The 13,363-nt window shown below is 39.9% G+C and overlaps 1 protein-coding gene across 1 annotated transcript; it reads right to left on the reverse strand.

Moving 5' to 3' along the window:
* Positions 1–473: 473 nt before the first annotated feature.
* LOC106455979 (protein NLRC3-like) lies at positions 474–12,697 on the reverse strand (the record flags this gene model as incomplete). Its single annotated transcript, XM_013907959.1, has 5 exons — positions 474–705; positions 4,302–4,472; positions 5,020–6,826; positions 6,967–7,195; positions 12,619–12,697. Coding segments are annotated over 5 exons (2,479 nt in total), but the record flags the coding sequence as incomplete, so codon positions are not given.
* Between the last annotated feature and the right edge of the window lie 666 nt (positions 12,698–13,363).

Below are 13,363 nucleotides of genomic sequence, written 5' to 3' on the forward strand. Positions count from 1 at the left end.
GTAAATAAATGACATTAGATGAGCACAAATCTGACTGAGAACTCAAACTTCACCTTAATTTTTTTTCCTATCTGTCCTGCTCACATCTCCAATGCTTGTACATGTTGTCATTAGTGTAGCTTCACTCCACATCAGCCACACCACTTTGCTAGCTAAAACACTGGTGTCGGCACATAAGGACGCTGTCAGAGCCTGTCAACGACATTGATTAGCTGTGTAAATAGGAATGTGAATCGCATCATTGGCTGGAGCAGCCAGTCACCAGTCACTCTTTGACTCACACTGCAAAATAACACCGAATGAATCCTTATGTATACATTTAAATTTCAGCAGCTTTTCTGTGCCAGCAGTGCGTATTTGCGCAGGCTCGCAGCGTAGAGGGAACAGTGCTAAGATAACTAAATTTTACCTGGAGATGTTCTCCCTAGAGACCTTAAACATGAATCATGTCACATGAACCAACAGATAGTGAGTGAAGGACACAGGAAATGTTTCCAGCTCTTCCTCCTCTATCAGACATTCTCTCCATACCTGAGAGTGTCCAGTCTCCAGCATGGATCCTTCACTCCAGCCGACAGCAGTTTAATTCCTGAGTCTCCTGGATGATTGTAGCTTAGGTCCAGCTCTGTCAGATGGGAAGGGTTGGAGCTCAGAGCTGAGGCCAGAGAAGTACAGCCTTCCTGTGTGATCAGACAGCCTGACAGACTGCAGACACACAAAACAACAATCCATCTGTCAACAATCTTCTCTTTGTCACATATAATAACATCTATCCATTCAATTTAACTTTATTTATAAAGGACAATTCCAACAGACAACAACAGTCATCTCAAGCTGTTTAACAGTGTAAGGTAACAGCCTACAATATTAGAGAGAAAGCATGGCACATAAACACATCAGGAGTGAAAAGAGGGGAGCATAACTAAGGGTCTTGCACAATAAGGAACTTGCACAATCGGTGGCTGACTAAATACTTTTTTGCCCCACTGTATATATTTGATTTTTGTTAAGTTGCCTAATAATTCTGCACAGTAATAGTCACCTGCACACACAGATATCCCCCTAAAATAGCTCAAACTAAAAACAAACTAAAAACTACTTCCAGAAACATTCAGCTTTGATATTAATGAGTTTTTTGGGTTCATTGAGAACATGGTTGTTGCTCAATAATAAAATTATTCCTCAAAAATACAACTTGCCTAATAATTCTGCACTCCCTGTATGAATGTGAATCGCATCATTGGCTGGAGCAGCCAGTCACCAGTCACTGTTTGACTGACTTTGACTCACACTGCAAAATAACACCGAATGAATCCTTATGTATACGTTGACAAAATCCTCCAAGTATTCACATGTGACACCATTGCTATTTCAGCTACACTGGCTTCCTGTTGAATTTAGAGTACATTTTAAGATCCTGGTCTTGACATTAAGAGCCTTGCATGGACTGGCACCACCCTACATCTCCGATCTTACTTGCTATAAAACAGACTAAGATGAGAAGTAAGGGTGACAGAGCTTTTGCCACTGTGGCCCCGAGACTGTGGAACTCTCTCCCTCATACATTAAGAATACATTAAGACTCGGTAGTTGTTTTTTAAAAAAAAAAACAACAACTCAAAACTCACCTTTTTAAAACTGTTTTTGGTTAAATTTCTGCCTGTTTTATATTGACTGTTTTACTTTTGTTGCTAAAGCATATAGTTAGGGCTGGACCAGGTGACCCTGAATCCTCCCTTAGTTATGCTGCAATAGATGTAGGCTGCCGGGGGATTCCCATGATGCATTGAGTTTTTCCTTTCCAGTCACCTTTCTCACTCACTATGTATTAACAGACCTCTCTGCATTGAATCATATCTGTTATTAACCTCTGTCTCTCTTCCACAGCATGTCTTTATCCTGTCTTCCTTCTCTCACCCCAACCAATCACAGCGATGGCCCCGCCCCTCCCTGAGCCTGGTTCTGCTGGAGGTTTCTTCCTGTTAAAAGGGAGTTTTTCCTTCCCACTGTCGCCAAAGTGCTGCTCATAGGGGGTCATATGATTGTTGGGTTTTTCTCTGTATCTATGAAGCGCCTTGAGGCGACTTTTGTTGTGATTTGGCGCTATATAAATAAAATTGAATTGAAATTGAATTGTTTTACCCTTTTATTATTTTTTATCTTATGTGCAGCACTTTGTGATTCTGTCAAGAAAGGTGCTATATAAATAAAATGTTATTTATTTATTTAATATGTTGCAAACTGGTTGATTTGTAATGAGTTAAATTTTGTCTCCCGTAGTGCTCTGATATGTTGTATTCATAGTTGAAAGCTTTCAATGTCTGAAACTAGTGCAAACTAAGGTGATGTAAATGTAATGTAAATAAATATAATAAAAAAATGTAATGTAAATCTCTGATGAACTTCTTTTAATGACAAGCAGCCACGGGGTATTTTGCTATTTGTTTTTTTATTAGTGCATTGTATACGATGGATGTAAAGCTGCACCGCTTGATGGATTGTCGGAGCATTACGGCTACCGTAGTCAGGAGCCTCGCGGAGTGATACGTACTGTGCTTCAACGTAATATTACCGTATTGTGTGTGTATAAGGACCATAAATGGCACATGTTAAGAGACACGGTTACGAAGCAGATTTCAAACTCCAGGCTGTCAGTCAAGCAGTAGAACTTGGGAACAGAGCAGAATCTAGATTTAATAACTGTAAGGTAAGTAAAATCTTTTTTTTTTTTTTTATTCCTAAAGTTATATTTAGGATCATGTCTCTTGTAGTTATTAACTTATGCCACATACTATCAAGTTACACCACTAACACAGTAACGACAAAGTTCTAGTTTTTTCATGGATATGGGAAAGGTTTACAGTCTACAGTTCAGCATGCTGCGTGTTTTATTGCCTCGGCTTACATAATATTAACATGTTTGACATGCAGTAAAAGATCATTCTTAGTGTCCTGCGTTATTTAAAAAAATAAGAAAAAGAAAACAAAATACATGAAAAATACATTCTACTTCTTCATAGAATGGGGACGAAGAAATTCTTTGTCTTACTGATGTAAAAAAATGATGGGTATCAAAATCCTTTGATGAGCAGGTCTTTTGAAACAGGAGTGCTTCAAAGCAATTCAATAAACTTTGCCCAGGGGCACCGATACTCAGATACGACAGAAAAGCATATGACATCTGCTACTAATGTATTTTTATTATGGGTTTTATACTGTAAGAGCAACCAGTCGGACTCTTTATCAGTTACTGTGCAGAACTAATTATTAAATATCTGCAAATCCCAGCATGTTTCTGCCTCTCTCCTCACCTGTATGGATAGTAACACTAAAATATTATTTTAAAAAGTGGTGACTTTAAGGACGCCTCATTAGTGGTAGATTTGATACAGAATTAACTGAAGATGAACTGAAGCCAGAATAAGTGTGTTGATTAAATATAAAATAATTTATTAAAAGAGACGTAGAAGAGAGACAGTGTATAACACTCCACATTTAATTGGAGGTGAGTGTAACAGGAGGACAAAAACTGCAGAGAGGTATAATATTACAACTCTGCTTCTGCATCCCAACTCTGCGTAGTCATATACAGTATTGGAGTGTTAATGAATTCAACCATATTTCTTGAACTAAGAGCTTCTCCATGCAAAGGTGGGGTGGATGCCATCTCTCGTAACGAGACCAGGTTTCCCAGAAACTCTATCAAATATCTATTAACAGGGCTGCACATAAGTGGTCCGCAGGTGCGCATTCGCTGTCAAAATAAAAGACGCGCACCAGATAAGAAGTTGCAACGCTGTTTATGTACGTACAATTTTATGGAGGAGGACAGACATTTGTTTAGAACTCTTAAAGACGTCAAAGAAGCAAGCTCCTTTAAGAAATTACTTTGGTGTTCCTCCAACTACAAAGAAATGTCAGAAGGAGTCTGAAATGCAAAAGAAGCGGTATATGTACGCAAATGCGCGTTGCAACTTCTTATCTGGTGCGCGTCTTTTATTTTGACAGCGAATGTGCACCTGCGGCCCCTGTTGCAGTTTGAAATTTGTTTCAGTGTCACCTGATCTTGACCCAGGAATATAATAAACTATGATTGCTGGAGTGTCCAAATTCACATTTTTAAAAACAGAGTCACCAATATGCAAGAATAAATTGAAAAAACAAAAACCAAACAGTAATTCAGAGGCTGGTGATACAGAATGTAAATAAAAGTTCAATTTAGAATTCAGTAAGGTTTTTGTTCATGCCATGATATAATACAGATTTTAAATTTACATCAATGAAAAAGGCTGAATCCTGACCTCAGTTTTTTGAGTGGACAATCTGGACTCAATCCAGCAGACAGAAGTTTTACTCCTGCATCGTGCAGGTCATTGTTACTTAGGTCCAGTTCCATCACAGTAGAGGTATGGGATATGAGAAAAGGGCACAGAGCATCACAGCTTCTCTTTGAGAGATTAGAGCCAGACAATCTGAAAATAAATTATATTTGTGATTAAATGAAATTACCTTTTGTTTCAACCTACTACGGAATAAACAAATGTTTCCACGTGGACGTAATTAATATAAATACACCTTCAAATTCAAGTCTGGAAATAATATATAGATGACATTTTTTAATTTGCTTAACAACACAATTATACCTCTATATCTAGACATGCAACATTTAGTAAAAGACCAGTATCCTCTGCCACAGGTATAAAAAACTTTTCAAATTACAATATATATGATTGTTGTTGCCAGATAGACTTCAAAAATAATCCTTACTTATGCCATTCTCAACCTTGATGAGACCCCACATTCATCTTCTTTTTGAAACAGGCGGTTTTAGCTCTGGTTTGTATTCATTTTTGAGTAGTTAATGAAAAGCTGTAAGCCCACTGTAGAACAGGTCTGGAAAGTACTTTTATAAAGGCTACACTCAAAAAAGTTTCAGAAACGCTAACAATTTATTCTACTATGAACAATACATTGCGCTGATAACAAAAAAAAAAAAAATATGAGTAAATATTTACTTACAGAGCCTTCTTGGAGGCTTGGACCACTGGCAACAGCCTCAGAAGAGCCTCCTCTGAAGCAGAGTATTTCTTCAGGTCAAACACATCCAGATCTTCTTCTGATGACAGTAAGATGAAGACCAGAGCTGACCACTGAGCAGGAGACAGTTTATCTGTGGAGAGACTTCCTGATCTCAGGGACTGTTGGATCTCCTCTACTAGAGAACAATCCTTCAGTTCACTCAGACAGTGGAACAGATTGATGCTTTTCTCTGCAGACAGATTCTCACTGAGCTTCATCTTGATGTACTGGACTGTTTCCTCATTGGTCTGTGAACTACTTCCTGTCTGTGTCAGCAGACCTCGTAGGAGAGTCTGATTACTCTGCAGAGAAAGACCAAGGAGGAAGCGGAGGAACAAGTCCAGGTGTCCATTTGGACTCTGTAAGGCTTTGTTCACAGCATTCTGGTAGAAGAAATGTAGTTTGCATTTTGTTCCGAGGGTTTTAAATACGTGAGGTGTTTCTAGATTCAGCAGATTGAGTCCAGAGTTGATGAAGGTCAGATGGACATGAAGAGCAGCAAGAAACTCCTGAACACTCAGATGGATGAAGCAGAACACCTTGTCCTGGTACAGTCCTCTCTCCTCTTTAAAGATCTGTGTGAACACTCCTGAGTACACTGAGGCTGCTCTGATATCGATGCCACACTCTGTCAGGTCTGATTCATAGAAGATCAGTTTTCCATTCTGCAGCTGATCAAAGGCCAGTTTTCCCAGAGACTCCATCATCTTCCTGCTCTCTGGACTCCAGTGTGGATCTGTCTCAGCTCCTCCATCATACTTGACCTTCTTCACTTTGGCCTGAACCACCAGGAAGTGGATGAACATGTCAGTCAAGGTCTTGGGCAGCTGTCCTCCCTCTCTGGTTTTCAGCACATCCTCCAGAACTGTAGCAGTGATCCAGCAGAAGACTGGGATGTGGCACATGATGTGGAGGCTTCGTGATGTCTTGATGTGGGAGATGATCCTGCTGATCTGCTTCTTATCTCTGAATCTCTTCCTGAAGTACTCCTCCTTCTGTGGGTCAGTGAACCCTCCGACCTCTGTCACCACGTCAACACAGTTAGGAGGGATCTGATTGGCTGCTGCAGGTCGTGTGGTTATCCAGAGGTGAGCAGTGGGAAGCAGTTTCCCCCTGATGAGGTTTATCAGCAGCGCATCCACTGAGGTGGACTCTCTAGGGTCAGTTAGGATTGTAGTTTTGTGGAAGTCCAGAGGAAGTCGACACTCATCCAGACCATCAAAGATGAACACAACCTGGAAGTCTTCAAAGCTGCAGATTCCTGCTTCTTTGGTTTCAGTAAAGAAGTGATGAACAAGTCCCACCAAGCTGAACTTTTCCTCTTTCAGCACATTCAGCTCTCTGAAAGTGAATGGAAATATGAACTGGATGTCCTGGTTGGCTTTGTCTTCAGCCCAGTCCAGGGTGTATTTCTGTGTTAAGACTGTTTTCCCAATGCCAGCCAATCCCTTTGTCAGCACTGTTCTGATTGGTTCATCTCTTCCAGGTGGGGCTTTAAAGATGTCTTCTTTTGTGATTATTGCTTCTAGACCATCCAGTTTCTTGGATGCTGTTTCAATCTGTCTGACCTCATGTTCATTGTTTACCACTACAGTCTCTCCCTCTGTCATGTAGAGCTCTGTGTAGATCTGATTCAGAAGGGTTGGGTTTCCTGATTTAGCGTTCCCCTCAAACACACACTGGAACTTCTTCTTCAGTGCAGATTTAAATTCATGTTGACACCATTGGAAGTTTCTGGGCGAGGTTCCTAAATGAACCAATAGACAAAATACCACAATGAAGGATTTATTAATTGCACATACTGTAAATGTAATTTTGTCTGTTCCTTCAGACAGAATAAAAATTTCCTTTACTGAGGACCATAAATATTTAGAGAAATATTCTCACTTCTCAGCAGACACTCAGCAAACTCCTTCTGCTTCATTATCTTCAGGAAATCCAATGTGATCTTCACAAATGCTTCTCTGCTGCTTTCACTAGGCTCCTCATGTTCACCCTGCAATAAATTGCCATCCTTGCATTGACTCATTAAGCCTTTTAGGTCATCTGGAGTCAGAACCTCCTGGATCTTCTTCAACTCACTCTTCACAAACGTGATGATGTTATCCTCCAGCAGCTGGAATAGAATACTTAAGGAATGACCAAATCACACCACAACAAAGCCAGTTGTATCACAAAAGCTTTAAGTCACACAAAGTAGATAACAGGCTGACTTCTGCTAAATGGGTCAAACAAGGCAGAAATGATATCATACATAAATACATAAATGGGGGGAAAAAAAATCAGTAACTATGAAATATTAAAAGTAAAAAGAAGTAAAAAAGCATATTAAAAAAAAGTAAAAAAAAGATTAAGAGCAACCAAAAACTGAGTAAAACTGACTCTGATACTACTTCTAAAAATCCTTGGAAAAAAGGTGTGTTTCTAAAAGTGATTTGAAGATTTCTCAAGTTTTGGGGCCAGTCTAATATGGGGGTATCTTATTCCATAATTTGGGGCCACAACAGCGAACGCCCAGTCTCCCCAGTGTTTCAATCTTGACATGGGGACAGGAAAGAGTGACTTCTCAGTTGATCTGAGAGACCTTTGTGGAGTGTATCGGTGTAGAAGGTCTGACAGGTAAGAAGGAGCCAGGCCATTTAAAACTTTAAAAACAAACAATAAAAGTGTAAACTGAATTCTAAGATGGACAGATAACCAGCGTAAAGAGGTAAGGAGTAATGTGGGGTAATGTGCTCATGTTTGTGTGTCCCTGTCACAAATGCATGTAAAACAAAAAGAGATAAAACCACATGTAGCGATAATACAGGGAAAAGAAGTTTCAAATAAAACAGGTATATGATCAGAAAAGATGTCATCATAAATTTTAAGGTTATAAACAGGCAAACCATGTGAAAAAGAAAAAAAAAAACAGATCCAGAGTATGTCCACGTTTATGTGTGGGACCAGTGACAGACTGCAAAACATTAAAAGCATCAAGTATGTTTAGTACAGGGGTGTCCAAACTCTGGCCCGCGGGCCCATTTTTACTGGCCCGCAAGTAATTTTATAAATAGAATAGCATATGGGCCGCACTTCAACTTTTGCTTGAGTGTATTGCACTTGTTAGTTTTAACACCAGGGGGAGCTACTGTTGATCAAGGCAGTTGCGCCACCAAAAAGGACAATCACAGAAGAAATTTACCCCAAGTTACTAAACATGGCAGAACCAAAGAAGCAAAAGGTAGAAAGTGAGTGCAGGAAATTTCAGACACGGTGGGAGAGTGAATATTTGCCTGACTCTTGATGGCGCTGTCACTTGGTGTTCGCTCGCTCTGTGGTAGAGCATCGCTTCTAGGGCTGGGCGATATATTGAGTTTTTAAAAAAAAAAAAAAAAAATCTATATATTTTTATACAAGATATACGATGTGACAATATCGTTTATATCGATATAGTCTTTGTTACGTTATAATTATAGTTGTGGAGCCACAAGTTTGCCTCTCTTTCGTCCACTTTTATCTTTATGCAACGTTACTCGACCTTGCCTCTCTCCTTCACTGAACACAACTTCCCCTCCCCCCCTTCATCTGCAGGGAGCGACAGGCGGCGACAAGATGGACACAACAAATCTCCGTTAACGAGTTACTGCGCAGCGCCCCGTGGTGGGGCTGGAAGGCATCAACGTGTTAATGAGCTAACTATGCTAACCACGGTAACGCCATGCAGCCCACAGGGCCTGCACAGCCTAAAATCCTTTCATTCTTTCAAAAGTTGACAGCGTGCCTTTTGTATGAATTCTGGTTGTGCTCGATGACTGCGAACCGATTTTATGTGCTACACAGCACTCAGCAATCTGTCAAAAAATTTTTTAGTATGACTTTGCTAAGCTACGGAGCTGCACCGCTTGATGGATTGTCGGAGCATTACGGCTATCGAGGAGTTTCGCATAGTAATACGTACTGTGCTTCAACGTATTATTACAGTATTGTGTGTGTATAAGGACCATAAATGGCACCTGTTAAGAGACACTGTTACACAGTGGATTTCAAACTCCAGGCTGTCAGTCAAGCAGTAGAGCTTGGGAACAGAGCAGCTGTGAAATCTGTCTTTGTTATTGTGCTCAGCGTCTTTTAGTTTACATTTTGACTGCACAATTGTGAGCTCTTTGTTATGCACAAAAACAACAGTTTTATTTATGGCACATTATTATTTAATAAATGCTGATAATTTATTTTTGAGTAGTTTTTTTTTCATGTACATCTAAGCTGTATGTTAATAAAAGTGCCTGTGTGACATCTGGGACACAGCTTTGACTAAGAACTATTTTTGTTCTTAGTTTATGGATTTAAAATAATATTGAGATATACATCTTATATCGCCATCCAGCTAAAAAATATTGAGATATGAATTTTGGGTCATATTGCCCAGTCCTAATCGCTTCCTGTTCCTGCTCAAACACAGTGGTGTTTCTGAGTAGCTTATCTGCTTAGCAATTTAATTAAAAACTTTTAAATACATTATTTTTTTCATAGTATAATCTTCACGTGCTTCATCCGAAGCACACTTTCTGTGTACTGACTGTACTGATACCTGTAAGAAATATAACATATTTGCAGCCCTGGAGGCCAGGATTACTGAATTGGAGACTCTGCTTCGCACCCTTCATTCACCCGTAGCTAGCCAGGCCCCTGTAGCTGGTGCAGCCGAAGATAGCGTAGGCCCCGCTAGCTGTTCCCTGGCAGACCCCAATCAGCTGGGGAAAGAGGGCGGCTGGGTCACGGTGAGGAGGAAGCATAGTCCTAAACAGAAGCCCCAGGTACACCACCAACCCGTTCATGTGTCTAACCGTTTTTCCCCACTCGGCGACACACCCACCGGGGGTCAAACTCTGGAAATTGGCGATTCTGTTCTCAGACATGTGAAGCTAGAGACACCGGCAACCATAGTCAATTGTCTTCCAGGGGCCAGAGCAGGCGACATTGAAGGAAATTTAAAACTGCTGGCTAAGGGTAAACGTAAATTCAGTAAAATCATAATTCACGTCGGCAGTAATGACACCCGGTTACGCCAATCGGAGGTCACTAAAATCAATATTGAATCGGTGTGCAACATGTCGGACTCTGTAGTTTTCTCTGGTCCCCTCCCCAATCAGACCAGGAGTGACATGTTTAGCCGCATGTTCTCCTTAAATTGCTGGCTGTCTGAGTGGTGTCCCAGAAACGATGTGGGCTTCATAGATAATTGGCAAACCTTCTGGAGGAAACCTGGTCTTGTTAGGAGAGACGGCATCCATCCCACTTTGGATGGAGCAGCTCTCATTTCTAGAAATATGGACAAATTTATTAAACCCCCCAAAATATGACTATCCAGAGTTGGGACCAGGAAGCAGAGTTGCAGTCTTACACACCTCTCTGCAGCTTCTCTCCTCCTGCTACCCCCCCAAAAACCCATCTCCATAGAGACTGTGTCAGCTTCCAAACAGACAAAAACCAAACTAAAAACCATCAACAAACAACTTAAACATAAACAATTACAAAGAAAGAACAATACAGTATCCACATCTGAACCAAAGAGTAAAACAGTGAAATGTGGATTATTAAATATTAGGTCTCTCTCCTCCAAGTCTCTGTTAGTACATGACTTAATAATTGATCAACAAATTGATTTACTCTGCCTTACAGAAACCTGGTTGCAGCAGGATGATTATGTTAGTTTAAATGAATCAACACCCCCGAGTCATTCTAACTACCAGAAATCTCGAAGCACAGGCCGAGGGGGAGGTGTGGCAGCAATTTTTCACACCAGCCTATTAATTAATGAAAGACCAAGACAGACTTTTAATTCATTTGAAAGCCTGATGCTTAACATTGTCCACCCCAGCTGTGAAACTCAGAAACCAGTCTTGTTATCATCTATCGTCCACCTGGGCCTTACACAGAGTTTCTGTCTGCTTTCTCAGACTTTATATCTGATTTAGTTCTGAGCTCAGATAAAATAATTATTGTGGGTGATTTTAACATCCATGTAGATGCTAAAAATGACAGCCTCAACATGGCATTTAATCTGTTATTAGACTCAATTGGTTTCTCTCAAAATGTAAAAGAATCCACCCACCACTTTAATCACACTCTAGATCTTGTTTTAACATATGGCATAGAAACTGAACATTTAACAGTGTTTCCTGAAAACCCTCTGCTGTCTGATCATTTCCTGATAACATTTACTTTTACAATAATTGATTACACAGCGGTGGAGAGTAGACTTTATCAAAGTAGATGTCTTTCTAAAAGCGCTGTAACTAAGTTTAAGAATATAATCCACCCACTGTTATCATCTTCAATGCCCTGTACCAACACAGAGCAGAGCAGCTATCTGAACGCTACCCCAACAGAGGTCGATTATCTTCTTAATAATTTTACCTCCTCACTACGTACGACTCTAAACGAAAAAACAAAAACAAAATATCACTCAGTTGGTATATGTCCACCTACATAACAGCAGCTGGGTACACCCTGTAATGGAAATGTCTTTATTTTATGTATTGATCACATTAGTAATAATTATAACATCACTTTGTCACTTAGTTATATACATGTCAGATAGCACCACAAATATGTCTTTATGTTCTATTACACCATAAAATGCCCTACTGTGTGTGTGTGTGTGTGTGTGTGTATGTGTGTGTGTAAGTTCATGGGAGACGTTAAACAGATGGTAAAAAACGAAGGTGCCTCCCTTATCAGGCCGTAGCAAGGATTCGAGAGGTAAATCTCCAGGTGATGGATAAGTGAAAAACAAAGGCGTCTCTCTCTCTCGAAGGAAAGGTTTCAAGGATACTTTGAGTTGAAGGTATAAAACCACATCATGTGCTGTCAAATGCCTTTTGTCTCTCTGTGTTTCTGTGTGTGTATAAGATATAAGGGTGGCAGCCATCGTGACACAGCATTTTGGCATCGGACCTGAATGCTCTCTCCACTGCAATGTATATAATAAACTCCACTTTAAAAAGGCGCTCACCAAGTGTTTACAGTTTATTTAAAACTTTCATAACAACCCTTCTACACAGCTAACAATACGACTATTCTTGTTCATTCTCTGGTTCATTCTCCCATGTTAATTAATGTAATTCTATCCTTTCTAGATTACCACTCAAACTTCTCCATAGACTTCACCCAGTGCAAAACGCAGCTACCTGTGTCGTTGCCAGAATACCTTCTATTTAGCATATTGCTCCTGTCCTTCAACCACTTCACTGGATTCCTGTAAAGTATGACATTAATTTTACTCTAAGATCGTACTTCACTGCTACTGTTACCATTTGCTCACATCATGGGCTTTGGCGCCTTCAGCTGAGTGGACACTGGTGTTTAGAACTATCTGCTGCACCACATTCACAACATGCATTCTCACCCTAGCTCTAAAGCCAGCCTTAAAACATTATTTTTTTAAACTTGCGTATTCTGATTTGTGCTTAATATTTATAATTTTATGATGTATTCACTTCACAACATGGAAATAACTGAATAGAATAGATGTAAATGTAGTTGTTGTACATGTACCTTAAATAAGGAGTCCAGCTGTGTTTGATGCTGCTGGGCAGACTGACCACTGGGAACCTCCGAGCTCTCCTGGTCCACTCTGTGGAGGAATTCAATAATAATTCAAGGAGTCAGAACAATACAACAAAACATTGTCATCGAAACGCAACCTAAGATGCTGTTGGTCCTCCACATTATACAAAAAACAAACAAACACACAAGACAACAAAAAACCCAGCTCCCACTGACACTATTTGAACATTAACAATATACAACTCCAGAACAAAGTTCACTAGCAATATTTATCTTCGTTAAAAATACTTTTAACAAACGATATAGAATAATCCTTTTTTGTTATTATAAATATACAAGAAAATTATTGTGCTCCACACCAACTGTGCAGGAATAAAATAAATAAATAAACAGACCTCTTAATGAAAGAGAGCTGAGACATTGTGTGCACTTCCAAGAAACAGGGATTTTGGTCCCTGCTGCTCTCTGTGAACAAACTGTTTTTTACAGCCCAACATGAAGATCGTTTCCTGTCCTAGATTTTCTTTTAAATTTACTTTTTCTTCTTAATGCCTCTCCTTGTGTCATCGGTGAATCCAATGAAGATATTACAAATATTACGGAGTCTTTGAACCTTGATTGTGAACCAGGATGGGTGCAAATGTTTGAATTGACTTATCAGTTGTAACATAGTCTGCATAGTCCTCCAGGTCCCCTTAATCAAATAAACCTCAGCATGTATTCTCAGAGCTGT

The sequence above is a fragment of the Pundamilia nyererei genome, unplaced genomic scaffold, assembly GCF_000239375.1.
Source record: "Pundamilia nyererei isolate P.nyererei 1_Seehausen unplaced genomic scaffold, PunNye1.0 scaffold00653, whole genome shotgun sequence".
In the NCBI taxonomy this organism is placed as follows: domain Eukaryota; kingdom Metazoa; phylum Chordata; class Actinopteri; order Cichliformes; family Cichlidae; genus Pundamilia; species Pundamilia nyererei.